The 19,913-nt window shown below is 42.1% G+C and overlaps 1 protein-coding gene across 1 annotated transcript in view; it reads left to right on the top strand.

The window, feature by feature from the left end:
- The window catches only part of LOC107106030 (sodium- and chloride-dependent GABA transporter 3-like), a gene marked incomplete at its 5' end in the record, with an annotated part of 114,785 nt that extends 96,329 nt beyond the window's left edge, over window positions 1–18,456 (top strand). The window contains 4 exons of the mRNA XM_015406111.1: window positions 11,373–11,475; window positions 14,657–14,757; window positions 16,479–16,649; window positions 18,239–18,456. Coding sequence (XP_015261597.1) covers window positions 11,373–11,475; window positions 14,657–14,757; window positions 16,479–16,649; window positions 18,239–18,391 — 528 coding nt within the window. The remainder of the gene's footprint in view (window positions 1–11,372; window positions 11,476–14,656; window positions 14,758–16,478; window positions 16,650–18,238) is intronic.
- Window positions 18,457–19,913: the final 1,457 nt, after the last annotated feature.

Raw genomic sequence — 19,913 nt, 5'->3', positions numbered from 1 at the left:
TATAATGCTACATACATCTTGTCTTGTCTTTCCCCCTTCAACTCCAGATGTTTACTATACTCATGGAAATATGCACAGATAATAGGCTTCTAAAGGTTTTTCTCCAATTTGTATAGGTTTAGTCCAAGCCCACACTAGATCTAAATCTGATGGGAAGGACCATTTATTAAATGTATTCACCACCAAGTTGTCGCATCCATTTCAGTGCCAAATATATACACAAATTGTGGGACGTAACTGATTTAAGACATAATATTCTTTAATCTATTTAAGGATATTGTATAAGAAAACAGGTAACTAAGCAATGTAGGCAGGATGTTAAATGCTGTAAACTTGATAACCTTGGACAAACCTGATATAAAATATTTTTTATAGAGAAGAAGCAGGAAATTGTATCATAAAATGTAAGGAAAAGGAGATTACATCATCTGATGTTTGTCTTCTGTGATGCCTTTTACTTAGCCAGTAAAGCTTACAATTAAGAGTTCACTGGCTGCAGTCACACGGAACATTAGCCACGCAAGAGAGATGGAAGACAGGCGGATTTTCTGGGCACGATCTCACCGGCACATCTAGGCAGCATAGCGCTTCCGTGGCACAACCGAGGCTTCCCGCCAAAAATGCGCAACAAAAAACTAGTACCTCGGAGGTACTAGTTTCCGGAAACTGCGGGGCAAGGGCGGGCGTCTGATCGCGTTTCCGGTGGCATCCGGCGCCCGCCCATGTCCCCTTGTGGAAAAGGGTTCCCCCCCCCAAGTCTCCGTGGATGCGCACACGCAAAAAAAGAAAACCAGTTTGCCGCACCGCGCACTTCTTCGTTGCGCGCAGGCGTGTCCTGTGATTGGCACCTCTCCCTACCCACGGAACCTCCACGCTACCTCCATAGGACCTCCACAGGAGGTCTGATCACTTAACTGCGCGTTAGTTTGCCCCGGGGGCAAACAGCCACGCTTCCCCCCCGCAGTTTCCTGCCCGTGTGACCGGAGCCACTGAGTCTTTTGTGACAGTCATCTCAAATTGCCTAACATGGTGTCTAGGTTTGTCCAACTGATGGGCAGATCTGAAAAACACTTCTGGCCCTATACATCCACAACTAGATCAGGAAAAGTGAATACAAGTTCAAATTGTTCCCATGTTATCATCTCAACAGTTTTGTTGGCACAAATTTCTTCTCCTTCCATCGCTTTGTGCTATGCACCTGCAGATAGTTTCTGAAAAGTACTGGGTTCGCCGCATGGAGGACTCGGACAACGACATGCTGTAGCACACGTTTATTGTACTTCACATAGACAAAGACTAACTCTAACGGCCAACGGGCCAACTATATACATATCCACCAGCAACCCTCCCACTCCCATTGGAGGGTTTGAATGTCCCGCCAAGGTGGCTATTGGTTGGGGCTGGGGGATCTAGGATCCGAAGTTTCCTTTGTTCTCGGATCCAAGCTCTGGCCTGTCCGCAGACCCCTGGAGGTGGTCCACGTACATAACAGTTTCAAAGGGTAGCCATGTTGGTCTGCAGTAGAACAGCTAGATACAAGCCCAGTAGCACCTCGGAGATTGAAAAGAATTTTGGGGTATAAACTTTCGAGAGTCAAAGCTCTCTTGTAGAGTTATCTCAAACCGGTGGCATTCTTTTTGGTCTGCATCAGTAGGATCACCAGCTGCAATCCAAGGCTCCGGCTTGTAAAGCAGTATCTGACAAAGAGTTAGGACAGATACACATTCACAGCTCCTTCAGGGTTTTTATTTCTGTTTATTTATATTTGTTTATTTAAACATTTATGCCCCAACTTTCCTTGTAGTCCAGGGCTGGGTAGCCAAACAGTGGCAAGTTGACCTTCAGGAAGACCAACTACTCAACTCTCCAAAGGAGCAGGCATGAGCAATGTGGGCTGACAATGCTTCCACAAGGTACTCCATCACCATCACAGCCACTGTGTCCTGACTCATGTACCTATCACTCCTTGAGGGGCCGAACATCCACCTGATGAAAGCCATCTCACAGGTCATCATGGCAGTAACCATGGGGGGGATGCTGCCTAGCGGGGGAAGTGGGGGATGAACAGCGGTGGAACTGTTTTCACTCCCCTCTTCCTCAGCTCATGCCAATCTGCCCCTCTTGGCCTGCATGTACTCAACTTAACTGGGAGAGCTTATCCCTCCAGTGATTGAACTCATTGGCCCACTCAGTGATCTTGACCTTGATGCGCAGGTCACACATGCTTGCCAACATGTAGACCTTCTGCTGTGTGAGAGGCTGAAGGCATTCCTCAAGTCCATTTTGCAGCCTTTTCACCAGCATATGGACTGCTGGAACCACGTCTGCATGTCCCCCAACTGGCTCCAGAAATGAGGCCAAGTCCTCATGAACCATGTGGATCATGGGGATGACCAGAGCCAGACTTTCCATGTCAGATAAGAGCATCTCTGTGTAGCTCTTAAAGGGCCTAAGAACTTCCACAGTCTGAGATGTCAAAGTTATGGTTAGTTTAAAGCACAGTTTATTGAACTAATCACAGTTGCTGCAGTGGATATTCAAAACTATCCAGAGTGGTCTTGGGAATCCTGATGTGTCTGTCTTAAGAGAGAGCCAGCTATAGAAGGAACTGTAAGAGGTTTTTTCTACTCTGCAGCTTTGACTTTCTGCCCTGAGGTAGTACAACCAAACATGCTGGGATTCCTGCATTCAGATGGAATTCCTAGTCAGAATTACTACAAACTGGGATTTACAGGCTGCAGTGAAGAATAAAGATGCTCAAACATCTGTTAGTTTGTCTTTCATTCTGCTGGCCAGTCACAGGCTGCATGGCTGATAGTGAGCAGCTCGAGCCTGTTCAGCAGATTATTTTTTCATTGTATTTAAACAGAATGCTACAGTGCGACTGACACCATTTCACACATGCATATTCTGCAAAGCCTGGTGGGAGTCGAGTTTTCCCCCAACTCACTAACTATTTAAGATTCTGGGGTCAGAACTACCCAAACAGGACAAAGTATGTTTTCAAAGCAAGTATCTCAATCAGAGGAGAAACACTGCTATTATATACAGTTACTGCAGTCTGAACCCACTGATTTCAATCAACACATTTAAGTATTTATTGATTTCAAATCAATTGATTTCAATGGACATAGAGTAAGTCTACATAGGATTATACTGAAAATCTGCCATGCAATTGAACAATAAAGACTCATTTTAGAAACCATATTGATTGCACATCTGCAAAACTGTTCAGCATAAGACAATGGCAAAGTGAGAAAATCCAAGAATCAAATAATGACTCATCATGACTGTTGGAAATGGTATGTTTGCCTGCTGACCATGCTCAGTGCAAAATTCTCAGCATTTAAGACCTAGTTAAGAATCCTAGTTTATCACACTCCTACTAAGTATATTTATTGGCTAGTGTAACAGTGGCATAGGATGACACATGAATGCAGCCCAAGATTTGGAAAGTTATTAGCATTCTGATGCTCACAACTGGATTGGAAACATCCCTGGTATGATGATCTCTCCCTCTTCCCTCCTTCACACGCAGCTTTTTCCCTTCTGCATTCTTTTTTGTAGAGCAGCCCCTTTATCTATTTTATTCTCATTTGTTGGTCTATGGCTATCCCATCCAGTCACTTATATGAGTCTGTGTGTGGGAACTGAGGGAAGAGACAAAATCACCTTCTTACACTCTGCTTTTGAAATGACACACAGCAGGCTTTTGGAAGTTCAAAATAAACAAAATGTTTTCTTTTACTTGGAGGAGAAAAGGTCAGGTGGATGTATGAGGTGGACAGATAATAAAACTGAGGTAACTTCATATTCACACAAACACCAGATAATTTGTTGCCAACAAGTAAGTATTTACAAGGTCTTTAAAACTTAGAGGAAAGAGACTTTCTTTTTACTTTCTGCTTAAACATTTAAGCATAAGTTTCTGAGGTTCACTGACACGTAAAGTTTAGAAGGCAGGAACATACAACAAAGTTTTCAAAGTCCTTCTTTGTACACAAACCTCTTTCCTAGAAGGTATTTCCCTTCTTAACTGGGCAAAGATCACTTCTCTTTATTAGAAGTTATTTCCCTTTTTTGGCTTGAATGAATATCCTCCTTGATCCACTCACTCTCTTAGCCTCCTTCCCAGTCCACAGTCAGTACTTAGCTATCTCTTCTTCAACTGTCAGTTCCCGTCATTCCTTAACTACTCTCTCAACAAAATTCTGCTCAAACAGCCTGTCACTCAAAGGTTCTCAGACTTTATTAGGCATTAACCCTTGATGGTCCAACCCGGATTTCTAATCTCTTCTTAAAGGAATGAAACATTGGGGTTACTGTGAAGGTTTCTTCTCTTCACTGGAGTTGAAATCACCCTCTTCTGGGTAATGCCTTTTACTCGGCCCAAGGCATGTTTTATGAAAATTAAACTGATCCCTAAGAGGACCAGCAAGAGGCAGACCATCACCAGTCCTGTCTAAACCAAGCTCCAGAAGGGAAACTAGAAAATGTATTAGGTTAAACTTCATCCTGTGAAAGCTAATGGGAAGATTACCCCCAATGTGAATGAACTATATACAACTATAGCCTGAAAAAAAAGGGATCCTGAGCAGCTCCATACTGGGTGGGGTAGGATGACTTTGCCTGCCCCACTGAAGAGAAGAAACCTTCACAGTAAGTCTAATGTTTCATTCTCCTTCAGTGGGGGGAAGTCATCCTCCTCTGGGGTGTACCAGAGCTAAGCCATGTTGGGAGGGTGGAGTTCAGGATCAATGATCTACCACCTGCAGAAGTACTCTGCTCTGAAAGGCAGCCTCTACTGAGACCACCTTATCAATTTTATAATGCTTAATGAAAGCTGAAACTGATGACCAGGTAGCTGCCCTGCAGATTTCATAAACAGGGGAGTTAGACAAAAATGTCATCATTGTTGCTGTTGTTCTGATCAAATGTGGAGTGACCAACTTTGGCACAGGCAGGTACAATGCTTCATATGCTTTGAATATACACTGTCGAGTCCAGGAGGCAACAGCAGCTTTTGAAACTGTCTCCCCCAATGTGTGGGTAACTTCAGAAACAAACAAGACATCTGAACAACAAAGAAGAACCCTGTGAATGTCTAACTTGCCCGACAATTCTTTTTTCATGCACCGGATTTGGTCAACACTTTCAACACCCTGTTTAAATTCCAGGTCAGAAACCTGTGTCAAACAGGGCTAGATAGGTGAGTTGCTCTCTGCATAAAACATGTGATAAAGCTGTTGGAAAAGAGAATTTTGTCATTCATATTGAGAACAGGTGACAAGCTGATAACTGCCTCTTTATAGTGTTTTGATGGAGGACCAGATGCAGCCCATCATGGAGAAACAGGATTATGTCTTTCAAGGAAAGAAAGGGACCAGGTGCTTTCTCTTACACTACCTGTGGAACTCTCTCCAGGTGAGTTCATAAATGCAATCCTAGACCATTTGTGGCAAGCTAACATGACATCAACCACTTCCTGGGAAAAGCCTGTGATATCTAAGGGGATTCTTTCAATTTCCATATGGCTAGTTGTAGCCGTTCTGGCTACAGGTGAAAGAGAGGACTTTCATGTAGCAGGTCCGACAAGGGCAGGATCCTCCAAGGTCAAGCTACTGCCATGTTGATGAGATCTGAAAACCAAGGCCTCCTGGACCAGAAGGGGGCAATCAGTATCTCTTGAGCCCCTCCTTCCAAACCCTGTTGAATAGTTTGGCAATCAACAGAAGGGGAGGAAGCACATACAGGAGACCCACTGGCCAAGAATAAGTTAGAGCATCTTTTCCTTTGGCTTGCAATATTTTGAACCAAGAGAGGAACCCAGGGATTTTGCAACTGTCTGGAGTCATGAAGATGTCTATGCAAGATTTCCTGAAGCGACACACAACAGCTCTGAAGACCCTTTGAGTTAGTGACCATTCCCCTGGGTTTATCTATCATCTGCTCAACCAGTTGGCTTCTCTGTTCAAGGAACCCTGGAGATGCTGAGCTGGAATGTTTGCAAGGTAGTTTTTCCTCCCCAAATCAAAAGCAGAGTTGCCTCCTTCTGTAGGGTATGAGACTGCATTTTGCTCTGATGATTTTTACGTTCTTTAGCTGTGGCATTTTCTGCCTTGACTAGAACTTCTGTCTGCCAGATGCTTGAAAGCTAGCAGTGCCAACACGATTGCATGCAACTCTGGCCAGTTGATGTTGTGTGTCTGTTCCATCATCCACTTCACCGGGGCCAGCTGACCCAGACAATGGGCTCCCCAACCCAGAAGATTGGCATCAATCATCAGAACCAAGGGATATGAACAAATAAAGGATACTCCTTTGTTCAAATAGTACCACCAAGTCAGAGATCTGTGTAAAGTGGGTGTGACTGGAATTCTTCTGTGGCAATGGCTTAGAATGGCCTACTGGAACATAAGAGGGGACAAGAGTGAAGACAAGCCGACCAAACCATTTCCATGGACAAAATCACGAGGCCCAGAATTTTAGCTAGGGCCGTGACATTTTCTGACCTCTTGGTTGTAAGTTTCTGAACCGCCTGGATTAGTTTTCCAAGTTTCTCCTTTGTAAGAAAAACCTCTCACCAGGAGGTGACTATCAATATCACCACATAGTTTGGGATAATGTCACTCATGGAGGGATTTACTGACAAACCATGAAGATACAGAAAGTGGAGGCTCTTTTCTAGATCCCATTGTGTGCATTCCATGGATGAAGACCTTTTCAACAGGTTGTCCAAATAGGGACATACATGACAACCCTTTGCAAATACTCTGGAGGTGATAATAGGCCAGATGCCAAGGATCTGTTTGTGGTAGGGAGAGCCATTGTTCTCAAAGGGAAGAAATTGCTTGCAAGTAGGGTGGATAGAAACATATAGGTGTGCTTCCGTGAGGTCAGTTGAGTTTTTAAAAATGCCTCAGTGGAGAGCCTCTAGAATGGATCTGTGAGATTCCATTTGAAATTTGTGTTTGATGACCATCTTGTTGAGGGACTTCAGATAGAATTGTTCTCCATTTGCCCAATTTCTTAAGCACCAGGAAAAAGAAGGAATACACTCCTTTGAAAAGTTGATTCTGAGACTCTTGTTCTATGTGTCCAATTCATAAGAAATGGCATCAGACATCAGGATTTGAAAAGTTGATTCTGAGACTCTTGTTCTATGTGTCCAATTCATAAGAAATGGCATCAGAGGAATGCCTCTGAGGATTCCCAGCTCTGGGAGAAGGCATAAACCTGAAGGGCAGATGGCGTAAAAACTTTATCTTATAATCATATTGAATAATTTCCCTGACTCATCTGTCCTGCATAGATATGCTTCAAATGTGACTGAATAACTTAAGCCTACTCCCTATTATATAAACAGGTGGAGCAGAACTTTTTGTTGAACAGATGATTGTCTGCTCTGGACAGACGAGTAGCTGCAGATTGGGACTTGTTCATATCCTTGTCAATCCTAAAAGAAATCAACCCTGACTGTTCCCTGGAAGGCCAGATACTGAAGCTGAAGCTCAAATACTTTGGCCACCAAATGAGAAGGGAGCACTCACTGGAGGAGACCCTGATGCTAGGAAAGATTGAAGGTCAAAGAAGACGGGGACGGCAAAGGATGAGATGGTTAGACAGTGTTATTGAGGCAATGAACATGAAATTAAGCAAACTCCGGAGCATGACAGAAGACAGGAGGGCCTGGCATGATGTGGTCCATGGGGTCGCGAAGAGTCAGACTCGACTGTGCGACTGAACAACAACAACATATCCCAGTATGGCCTGCTACTTCTGTTGTCTCTATTGTTCGTTCTCCTGAAAGAGGAGTGGAAGAAATGAAAGGAACCTTGTGATCTGTTCCAAGAATTCTTGTCTCTAATGGTAGAAGAGGTGCTAGATGGCATAGCCTTCCTTTTTTCTTTGGCTTTGACCAAAACCTTTTCCAAAGCCGAATCTCCAAAGAGCTTTTGGCCAAAGAATTTCTCAGTTGAGAGATTAGACTTGGAAAGAAGGCCAACTTTCCAGTGTTTAAGCCACAGATTGTGATAAATAACAATGTTGGCTGCTTGAGCTCAGGAACTGGAGACCATCCTAAGAGTTGGCCACCATGAACTCTGCTGCTCCTTTGATCTTCAGCAATGTCCTTTTGCTGGCGAGTGGGTCTAGGTTCAGGTTTTGCAGAAGGTCATCCACCGATATCACAATGGTGCTTCAGAAGTTGGAGAGAACTGTAGAAGTTCTAAAAGTTGGGAAGGAGGCTTCATGCTACCTTTTTTCCCCTGTCTGTGGGTTCTTCTAAGACATTGTCTCCATCCTTAGGTAACACAGCCCCAGAATACAGAGCAGCCATCGTGGCATCCATAAAAGGGACTTTTAAGTCCTCCGTTACAGAGCCAGGAAGAGAGTAGGTTTTTTGAAGAGAGTACGGGGGTTTTTTTTAGCTATAGTAAGCAAACTGTTGCATCCACCATGCACAATACATTCTGATCTCATAGCCTCCTCAAAATGCTCAGGGAAGGGGCAAACAGATGAAACAGACACTGGTTTCTTAGAGCATTGCTTGTCTAGATTGGAAAAGGCTAAGGGTTTATCCTGATCTGCAGAATCCTGTTTATAGTTAAGAATGTGAATGTCTTTGGGTAAAAAGTATGGTAAAATGTTCTGCCTGGAATAATTTAGTGGACATTTCAGGGATATGGATGTCCTCCCCTCACCATTTCCCTTCTTTGACAGAAGCTATCAACTCAGTTTTCATGACCAAGTATCATTCCTCATTATGCTCAGTAGATGGCAGTGGTATCTCATACCTTTTGGATTCATGGTGATTGCCCTCAGAGATGGTGGAGGGTTCAAAAGCACTATGAGAGTGGGCCCTTCCCTTAGGCTATTGCCCTGGGCTCTAGACAGGAATCTAAGGATTCACCAGATGATTGGACAGGGAATTCAACACCTCCACTGCACCTGTCAGGGCATCTTTTTGATGTACAGGAAGCCTCCTGAGAAGAAGAGGAATCTGAACAAAGAGTGTGTTGGTCACTACAGCACCAATTGTGGGGCTTGCTTTCCCACTTTTCCTTTTGAAAACTGCTTGTGGCTGAGTAGAATATTCCCTTGCCAGGGAAAAAACCCCGGGGGGGGGGGGGTGGCTTCTGAAGCAAGAGGATTGGGCAAGTATGGCAAAAAGGGCATCTGAGGGAATCCTCTGAAGCCCTGCTGCAACCAATCAGAAGTGCTTAGAAAAGGTGGGAAACCCACATAAAAGGGAAAGGGCAGCATCCCCACTAAATTGGAAGACAGGTCTGGGAGAATTGCCAAAGCTGCACTGTTTAGAGCCACGTGCACAGGCACTGTACAGCCAAAGGGGGGGCCATCCTAGCCTACCACTGAAGCTGGGGTTGATCCAGAAACTGCCTGTGTGCCCATCCCAACTGAGACCTCAGAGGGAGGGACAGAGAGGCCCACAAGAGCCAGTGTGGTGTAGTAGTTAAGAGCAGCAGACTCTAATCTGACAAACTGAGGCCCCGGTCAAATGGGACGGATATTGCGGGGGGAGGCGTGGCTAATTGCCCCAGAGGAAACTAACGTACGGCAGCCCGAGCACATGTTCCGGTCGAGGTCCCGTGGTTCAAGGGAAATGCCGATCAGATGGGTATCCTGCAGCGCGGCACAGAAGCCGCGCCGCACGATCGCACTAGAAATCGCTCTTTGTGCGCATGCGATGTTGGGCGCTGTTGCACAACCTGTGGAGACGAACAGCAGCGGGCGCCGGATGCCACGTAAGTCCACCAGGAATGCGATCAGACGCCCGCCCTTGGCCCGCAGTTTCCGGAAACTAGTATCTCGTAGGTACTAGTTTTTAACTCCGCACCTTTGGCGGGGAGCCACGGGTTCACCATGGGAGCACTGCACTTCCCAGATGTTGGGGTGAGATCGCGCCCGGAAAATCCGCAGGACTTCCGTGCCTCTCCCGCGGCAACTTTGCTGTGTGGCCGGGGCCTGAGTTTGATTTCCCACTCCCTCACATGCAGCCTGCTAAGTTACCTTGGGCCAGTCATGGTTCTCTCAGAATGCTCTGAGCCTCACCTACCTCACAAGGTGCCTATTGTGGGGAGAGGAAAGGAATGCAACTGTAAGCCACTTTGAAACTCCTTAAAGTAGAGAAAAAGCTGGGTATAAAAAGCTAGTCTTTTTCTTCTTCTTGAATGCTGAAAGACCAAAAGGCCAAAACCAAAGCTAATGCTGAACCTGGGGAGACCTCGGGGCTATTATCCACAGGCAATCCTAGCCAAGTGCCACAACCACACAATAGAAGCCAGTATTTAATAACATGCTTGGTTTGACTATGGCTTGGCCTAGTGTGGTTCTGTAGAGGTCAGTGGTGAGGAAACAGCCCTCAAAGAGGCCTTGGCCTTTTTCCTTTTGGTTGCTGCTGCAAGAAAATTTAAGACTCCTGAGGCAGTTGAAGATTTTTAAACTGTCTTTGGCATAGTAAATGGCAGGAAGAAACTACCCCAAAAGGCCCCAATAAATGAGGTTTTCTCTCTCACTCACTCTATTTTGGGCCTACAAGATGGAGCTGGCTAAACAAGACTTGCCTGGAGCAGGAGGGCTTTCTAACTAGGGAACGTCTGCATCCTACTGTGGGGGATCAGCTTAATTTGCATAAATCCTGCCTTAAAGCAAGTAGGGGGCATAACCCAGAGGAGGAGGATGACCCCCCTTTAGGAAGAATGCACTTCTTTTTCAAAAGAACACTTTGAGAGACAGAACTGTGTTTTGGGAGTATTAGGAAACCCTGGCTCTACTTTGGGTCCAGCCAGTGGGGAAATTAGGTTTGGAGTTAGCCATGCTAGATTTGAATGTTAATTGCTAAAGGCAGATGGTACAGGGAAAGAAAGTAACTGCTTATCAGGCAATGATGTCCTGCAGGGATTGCCACTTAATCTGATATTTATCAGTGGGTTGCCTAATCAGAATGGCCTGAAGATACAACTGGTGTGAAAGGATCTCCATGGTGCACTTTGAAAGTTCTCTGGGATTTAACTAATTGGTCAGATCCTCCTTCCATCTCTTGTACATTCTTCAATCTATAGACAGGGTACCAAAACATGTTTCCAAATATCCAAAAAGGGTTTTCTCCAACTAGTATGGCAATTTTTTAAAATTAAAGCACCTTAAAGCATGGGATGCATTACAGCATAAAACGAGCACAAATCCAAAAGAAAATGCATACTGAAATACTAAACCCATTTTATTCTAGCCCAAATAATTTAAAAAGGATGCTATTGGGTGGGGGGAGACATAGACCTTAACAAGATTTACCTGAACTACAAAATATCCTGCTCCATCATCTACCATTATTTACATTTTTGTTTCTTTTTCAGGGTGGAATGTATGTTTTCCAGCTGTTTGATTCCTATGCAGCCAGTGGGATGTGCCTTCTCTTTGTTGCTATATTTGAATGTGTCTGCATTGGATGGTTTTATGGTGAGTCATCAGTTGTGCTATATTAGGGGTACTTCTGAAATCACATTGTACACTTTCAGAGTGGATATCGAGCTTTCACTAGTTCACATTATTTCCGTATAGAAAGCTGTATTTATTTCCATTTCTGATTAATAGTTGTTACATATGGTATCCATGTGTAATTTGGAACAGTTTTAAGGTTGATTTCATGTTTTATTTTGTAGTGAGAGAGGAGGCACAAGTAAGCTGTGTTTTCTCTAACCGTTCTTCTGCTGTAACATAAGAAAAAGAAAGTGGGGCTGAAATATATATACTTATTTCATGTCTTTAGCCTGCACATCTCATCCCAATAGCTCCTTTTTCATATGCTACAACAGCCAAATCATAATTAGAAGAAACACAAGTAAAATGCACTTTCTCTTACCTTACTTCATTGTGATATGTAGATTGGCCTTAAGAGTTATTCCTTGGGTATAGGGTTTTGCATTGGAACCAGCACACATTCTTTGTTTTCTAAGCAGTTTTATACTTAGATGCATGTCTGTTAAAAGATGTATCAACAAGTGAAACGTAGTAACATAAATGGTATGTAATATGGGATTCATGAAACCATGCTTCCCTTCTTTGGGGATGGTAAGATGCCATCCCTGAAGATGGTAACATATTTATGTACAAGGCAGTGTTCTACATGTGTCCTTTATTGATTTCCAGGCTGCATTCAACAAAATATGTGAAAAATTGTGATCTCAGACTTTTATTTTTATTCCAGTCACTTCATCATAACATAACTGAAAAGTACTGAGACTTACTAGTGATTTCAGCTCTCATACTTTATTTCCAGGGAAAAATAAGACAAGACTCCCGGCTCGCAGGCCGACTTATATGTGCAATAAACCCCACACCCAAACACACCTCACACTCGTGATAGGCTATAACCGTGGCTGAGAGTTCCATAGGCTCACAGGCGGAAGCCTAGCCCTCTGAGTGGCGCGGGCTAGGATCCGCTTGGGCCATTGTCTCTGGAAGCGAAGCTCAGGCGCTTCACATGACCGCGTGGAGACCTAGCCTCACACATGGTTGGAGATGGATACATTACAATAACAATACAAGTACATGGTAATCAATTTGGTCATCTTACTACAGATATACCAGTGTGTAAAGGAGTTTGACAGGGTTGTGTGTTGGCTCTTGTTATTTAACTTGTATTTAAGTGACATAACAAATATTTTTCAGGCAGAGAATGTATTTTCTTCTAAACTGAGCAATAAAAGAATTTCTGCACTATTGTGTGCAGATGATATGATAATTATTTCATTAACAAAGGTGGGATGAAAAATAGCCTTATGGGCATTATTTAGGTATTGTTACAAAAATGAAATTTCTATAAAAATCGATGAACGCAAAATTATTTCCTTTGGAACTGTCTCTCACCAACTAAATAGCTGGATGGTAGGAGAATATAAAATTGAACACATTCCATCATATAAATATTGTGGGGTTATTTTTGATGACAAATTATGTTGGAAATTGCATATTGAATCTATCCTAGTGAGGGCCAAAAGGGAGGCTGGAGATATATATATATACACACACATACATATACATAGCTGGGAACACAGTATATTTCAGCAGTGCTCCAACTATTTACTACTAAGATCACTAACTAGCTACTCCAGTTTGGGTACAAGTAATTACTACTTCCATTGAACTAAGTAAATTCAAGTTCTTGAGAAAAATTCCTAAGGTGTCTAAGTGTGCTCCCTGTGTGGTCCTTAGATTAGAAACTGGTTTTACATCACTTATAAATTTGTCCTGGCTAGCAACTTTGAATGATCTTTTTACACCAACTTGACTCAACCCAGTAGACAAGAAATTGACTGTTTTTGGTCTTTCCTCTCCCTTTTGAAAACCCACAGGGTTACGTAAAGCTAGTTTAGCAATTAATGACCATATAAAGGATATTGATTTCCATGAAACATTGGTTAAAGCCCTCAGTGTTTGCATGCTAATGAGTTCCCCTAGCTTTTTTTTTCTACAAAATGACCCCTGGCTCCAGTGATCCCACATCAATACTCTCGTCTACTATTTAACTTAGCTCCAGTGATCCCACATCAATGTGTACATTACCTATCTATATTAACAGTTCCAAGACATCACCATGCATTTATGTTGGCTAGATTTAATGTGCTATCATCTGCACTCCTGTCAGGAAGGTTTTAAAAAAATCCATCTAATTGTAGATTTTGTCCTTGATCTGCTAACCTGATTGAAACATTGGTTCACATGTTTTTCCACTGTAGATTCTGTGTAAAGGCACACTTGGATTTAGAAACCTCTCTTGGCGGATAAGAAAATGTTCTCTGAACAGAAAACTCTAACAATCTTATTGGCAGAGGTTCACCAAAAAGGAAAACTACTGTTTCTTTGTTGAAGTTTCTATGTTCTGCCTTTGACTCATGTATTCATGCTTTCCTGAAGAAGTGGGCGTGCACACGAAAGCTTATACCTTGAATAAAACTTTGTTGATCTAAAAGGTGCCCCACTGAATTCAAATGTTGTCCTGCTGCTTCATACCAACACGGTTACTCACCTGAATCTATAAAGTACTAAAACTTAAGAGTGAAATCACACATTCTTACTGAGCTGAGGGGCAAGAGATGCTGTAACAGTTATGGTGATGGAAAGGAGCCCAGGTTTTTCTGTGATTGGGAAGAAGGGGGGAAGGTGCTGTTCCCGGATAGCGAGCATCCTTTTCCAACTGAGTGAGAACAAACTAGCCCTTTGTTGGTTAACAATTCTTGTTTGGAGGGCACAGGTTTGGCGGGCTTGAGTCTCAAGACTTGGCACCCAGATTGGTTGAAGGCCGCTCTGGGAATGCTTGTGGTAGATGTATATCAACCAGTTTAATGTGAAGGATGACAGAGGAGAAAGAGTCTTCACAAGTCCTTATCCACATGCATGGCTTTTGGTATGCTACAGTATGACACCCCTATGAGGCTGTCTTCAGAGCAACCCACATGAAAGAGAGGGGCTGGATTTTCCCCCAAGGTGGTGGCAGTGACAGTGAAAAGGTGGGGGGGGCAGTGGCTAGTCTTGCCCCACACTGAGACAAAGGACATAACACTTAATGTTATTACATTACCCCAGAAATTTGGGCACTAGATTTGTTCTGTATTAACTTTCTCATATCTATTTCATGCAGGAAGCAATCGTTTTTATGACAACATTGAAGATATGATCGGATATAGACCACTGGCATTAATTAAATGGTGTTGGATGTTCCTCACTCCTGGCATTTGTGCTGTAAGTAATAAAAGCATGATTCACATAGCAGAGCTAAAGGTCTTGGCAAGGCCTTCCCTGAAGATGTTCTCCTGAAATTACATCCACATGCATTTTCCTAAATGAAGCAAACATAATCTAATATTTAATTAAATATTAACTTTTCTCTGGCTAATTGCATAGTAGTAACTTATTGCCTGCGGTGGCTCAAGTGGTTAAGATGCTGAACTGCAGGCTGTGGAAGGTCAGTAGTTCAGCAGTTCGAGACCCGGGTGCCGCATGATGGAGTGAGCTCCCATCTCTAGTTCCAGCTCCTGCCAACCTAGCAGTTCAAAAGCAAGAAATTGCAAGTAGATAAATAGGTACCACTTCGGTGGGAAGGTAACAGCGTTCCGTGCGCCTTGGTGTTTAGTCATGCCAGCCACATGACCACGGAAACATCTTCGGACAGCGCTGGCTCTTCGGCTTTGAAACGGAGATGAGCACCGCAACCCTAGAGTCGGATTCGACTGGCTTTCGATCAAGGGAACCTTTACCTTTACCTTTACCTAACTTATTGCCATGATTTCTTCACTCTGTTTTATGGACCATCCAGATGAAGTTATGAACAACCCATTGCATTCCAACTGTTTTCTCTGTTATTTTTCCTTTTAAAAAAAGCCTTAATTAGTATTGCCAGGCTGTTCTGTACCACAAATCTTCATATAATATTATTAGTTAAAGTTATACTGAGGGTTACCAAGTTTTCAGTTCTCTGTCAACACCAATGTTATTTGTGTTATTTCTTTCATATGCCAGTAAGTTTTCCTTCTGTTCTTTAAAGATATGGCTTCCATATATTCAAACCGCTGACCTCCACAGTATTATTAAGGACATCTCTTTTCATATAGGTTTTGCAACCTGCTTATTCTTAACTAAACCTAATATTTCATTCCTGTTCCCACATCTTAAAGAGATGAGCACAGAAGCAGGAAATAGTCATTACAAGTAAGGAAGCTGATGCAGTCAAAGTTTGAGGGCATGATGGCTTTTTCACATATGATCACATAGTACCTCTGACCTCATGGTGAACCATTTATCAAAATGTCTACACTGTACCACAAATATTCATATAATATTATTAGTGCTGGATCTTTTTCTGAATAAGCTTAAATAAAAGCTAGGATCCAAAGGGCCATGGCCCACAAGCACTGGCTTCCTTTCTCCTCTTGTTGTTACAGCCTCTTGTGTCTCCAAGAAGCTGCTCCTGAGGACTGGGCAATAGGGACAATACCAAGGGAGGAACTCTGCAACCCAGAAGGGTTTTCACTCAGACATGCAGCTCTTTGGATCCTGGCTTCAGTCTCCCATGCAATTTAGTCTCTGCAGCATGCTATCAAATTAGGAAGAACCAATTTTTGTGATCATTAAATGAAAGCTAATTAACATTTAAATACTAAACATGGCTTATTCCTGTAAATGAACTCATGTTATTTCAGTGAGATGTTGAAAAAGACAATGAGTTGGATTCTGTATCTCCTTTTTACAAAGGAAAGAGCCATGCTTCTGCAGAATGAAGCTGGAATGTTTTGTCTGATGAAGGCTTCCTCAGCAGAAGGGAGTCATAGAATCCAGTCCAACAGTGGCCTACTTTTCTCTGTCTTCAAAGCTTACCATAGTGTTTTGGTGTTCCAGGGTGAAATTACCTGCTTTGTCATTGTCGTTGTTGTCAGCATGAATAAATGCAGTCCACTCTCTTTTAGGGAATCTTCATCTTTTTCTTGGTGAAGTATAAGCCTTTGAAATACAACAATGTATATACATACCCAGATTGGGGCTATGGTATAGGGTGGATGATGGCTCTTTCCTCCATGGTTTGTATTCCATTGTGGATCTGTGTTAAGTTGTGGAAGACAGAAGGAACCATCATAGAGGTAAGACTTGTAATTATGTTGTTAAATATAATAAAACAATGACAAATAGAAGACTATGGAACAAGTCATGTTGAGTGCTTGAATATTCTGTGTAAGGTTGGTGTCTGTGCACCCGTAGCAGTTCCTTTAATGCAGTAGTCCTTAGTGTATACAGCAATCCATTTATATACTTTGACTTTGATTGTATGAAGGATCATAGTGACAGCTATGAAGAAGAGAGCAACTATGGTGAATTGTAGTTTGTTTCATTTCAACATATGTTAAGCATCAGAAATAATTTAGTTAAATTAAACATTGTAAAGAATATATAAAAATATAACAAACCAAGGGACGTTATGCCACTTCCTTTATCAGAGGGATTTAGAAGAGTAACAGGTAGACACCTGTCTTGGCTATAGTAGATACAAGAGTTGCAGCAACACAATCCATTAAAACCTTTCCAGTCCTCAGACTATGATTCAGTGTAGGCATACAGAAAAGTGTGAGGCTGGAGGAAACTTAAGACTCAGTAATATTTACCATACAATAAAACGAAGATGTAAATGCATTTTAATGGCTTATATCCGGTGGATAGTTTCTACCATCAGCAGAGGATGGGTGATTTTTGTCAGTTGCCCTCTCCCACTGCAGTCCCCCCTGTGTCTCTCATGTTGTTCATCATGGTCCCCTGATCCTTAGAAGAAGAATTTTGGGTGGTTCAGTGGCTGGGGAGATTTGGGGAAGCCTCATCTTGCAAGCTTTACACCACTCAAAGTTTGTTGGATACAAGCCATAATTTTCTATAGGTTGAAAGTAGAAAAGTCCAATACAAGCTTACACAACTTGTGACTCACCAGGCCAAGCAATAACCCACCGTGTATTGCATCCTACCAGTTCCAGCACAAAACAAAACAAAAGGGATCACAGATATCCATCGGAAAAAACCACAAGCAAACCCTATGATATGAACAACATTTATAAGATTAACATTGCTATTGTAAAACTTTACAAAAGTGCAACAATTTATCCATTATTCTCACTTATACAATATTGCAAAAAAAGTACACATAGTCCAACATAATGAGTACCCGGTTGTGAACTCATTTCAACTTTAAAGTCTTCTTCAGACGTAATCCAATATTTAAAGGAGGTGTCAGCTTCTTAAATCCAGCTCAGCATTGTAAAATCTTAATTTCCTTCATAATGTCCTGGAATAAACCATAATCAATAAAACTCAATTTGAAGCTTCAGGTGCAATATTGTATAAGTGAGAATAATGGATAAATTGTTCCACTTTTGTAAAGTTTTAGAATAGCAATGTTAATCTTATAAATGTTGTTCATATCACAGGGTTTGCTTGTGGGTTTTTTCCTACCAGTTCCAAGCAGGCAGCAATAACAGGAAACCCTGACAGGTCATCATAAAAGGCTTCATTTACAAGTTGTGCAACCCTGACAGACCAGAAGTGTCAGTAGTATGATCTAGTCTCAGTCAATAAATGTATAAGAGAAAGTAAATGTGTACATACATATGTCCTCATATATGTAAATTAGATAATATTTGTCTAAGTCTTCCTGATAACTAGCATTTTTAATTTCTTCATTTTTTAGAAATTCAGAAAGCTGATTGTGGCCAGCCCAGATTTGAAAATGAGAGGAAAGCTTGGAGCAGGTTCATATGCAGCTACAGTAAATGACTATGATGCCAAACTGAAAGGTGATGGCAATATTTCAACCATCACAGAAAAAGAGACGCACTTCTGAAAGAACTCTCATTTGATTTTTTTTATATAAATGAAAGTAAATAGAACTCTCCACTTAATTATAGGCCCGGCTTATTTTGCACAAATTTATTAACAGGTTAATTTTAAAGTGAACCTTGTATACTTGTTCAAAAGTGATTTTAATTATTATATAAGTAACAAATATAAATATTATATATATATATATCAAAAAAGAAATAGAATTGTTTGTTAGTGATGACTTGTAATATGGTGATTCCCATAAGTGTTTATAGATCCTAGAAGGACCTGTATAATGTGCTGTAAAACTTTTATACTTTGGGTTTTTTTTAAAAAAGCATGGTGTTGTATAGTTATACACTTTCTAATTTGAATGCATTTCAGACCATTTCAGCTTCTACTGTATGTATATAAAGTGAACACAGTGTCCTTATATTAATATCTTAAGGGAATTTCTTTGGATTTGTAACTCTGTTTCAGTATGTAGCTTTCTGAATTTGGGCCTGATCCAGTTGCCATTGGTGTCCATCAGAAACTTTCTGTTGGCTGTCAAATAGATTTCCTAGATGTCACTACATTCAAACCTCAACAATAATCCTCAGACCATGGTTAACAAACAAAGTAATGGAAGCTGTAAAACATAAGAAGGATTCCTTTAAGCATTGGAAAGCTAGTTTCAGTGAGGTTGATAAAAGGGAACACAGGCTGTGGCAAATAAAATGCAAGTCTGTGATCAGGCAGAGAAAAAGGGTATATGAGGAGCATGTATCATAATCAAAATGCCCCTGTATAAATCGATGGTGTGACCTCATTTGGAGTACTGTGTACAGTTCTGGTCACTAAACCTCAAAAGGGATATTATAGCATTGGGGAAAGTGCAGAAAAGGTCAACTGGAATGATAAAAGGGTTGGAACACTTTCCCTATGAAGAAAAATTAAAACGCTTGGGGCTCTTTAGCTTGGAGAAGCGACGGCTGAGGGGTGACATGATCGAGGTTTATAAGATTATGCATGGGATAGAGCAGGTTGAGAAAGAAGTACTTTTCTCCCTTTCTCACAATACAAGAACTCGTGGGTACTCAATGAAATTGCTGAACAGTCGGGTTAGAACAGATAAAAAGAAGTACTTCTTCACCCAAAGAGTGATTAACACATGGAATTCACTGCCACAGGAAGTGGCGGCGGCTACAAATATGGACAGCTTCAAGAGGGAATTAGATAAACATATGGAGCAGAGCTCCATCAGTGGCTGTTAGCCACAAGGTATAGATAGGAACTCTCAGCCTGGGGCAAGTGATGCACTGTATTCTTGGTGCTTGGGGGGGCAACAGTGGGTGGGCTTCTAGTGTCCTGGCCCCACTGCTGGACCTCCTGATGGCACCTAGTATTTTTGGCCACTGTGACAGAGTGTTGGACTGGATGGGCCTGATCCAACATTGGCTTCCTTTATGTTCTGTTCTTATGTACCATAGGTTTTTATACTGGGTGAAACAATAGTACAAACTTAAATTATCCCGGATAGTCTATGACAATTGGCGAACCTG

The sequence above is a fragment of the Gekko japonicus genome, unplaced genomic scaffold, assembly GCF_001447785.1.
Source record: "Gekko japonicus isolate JY-2015 unplaced genomic scaffold, Gekko_japonicus_V1.1 scaffold778, whole genome shotgun sequence".
Lineage (NCBI taxonomy): Eukaryota > Metazoa > Chordata > Lepidosauria > Squamata > Gekkonidae > Gekko > Gekko japonicus.
This window is presented reverse-complemented; position numbering and strand designations above follow the sequence as displayed.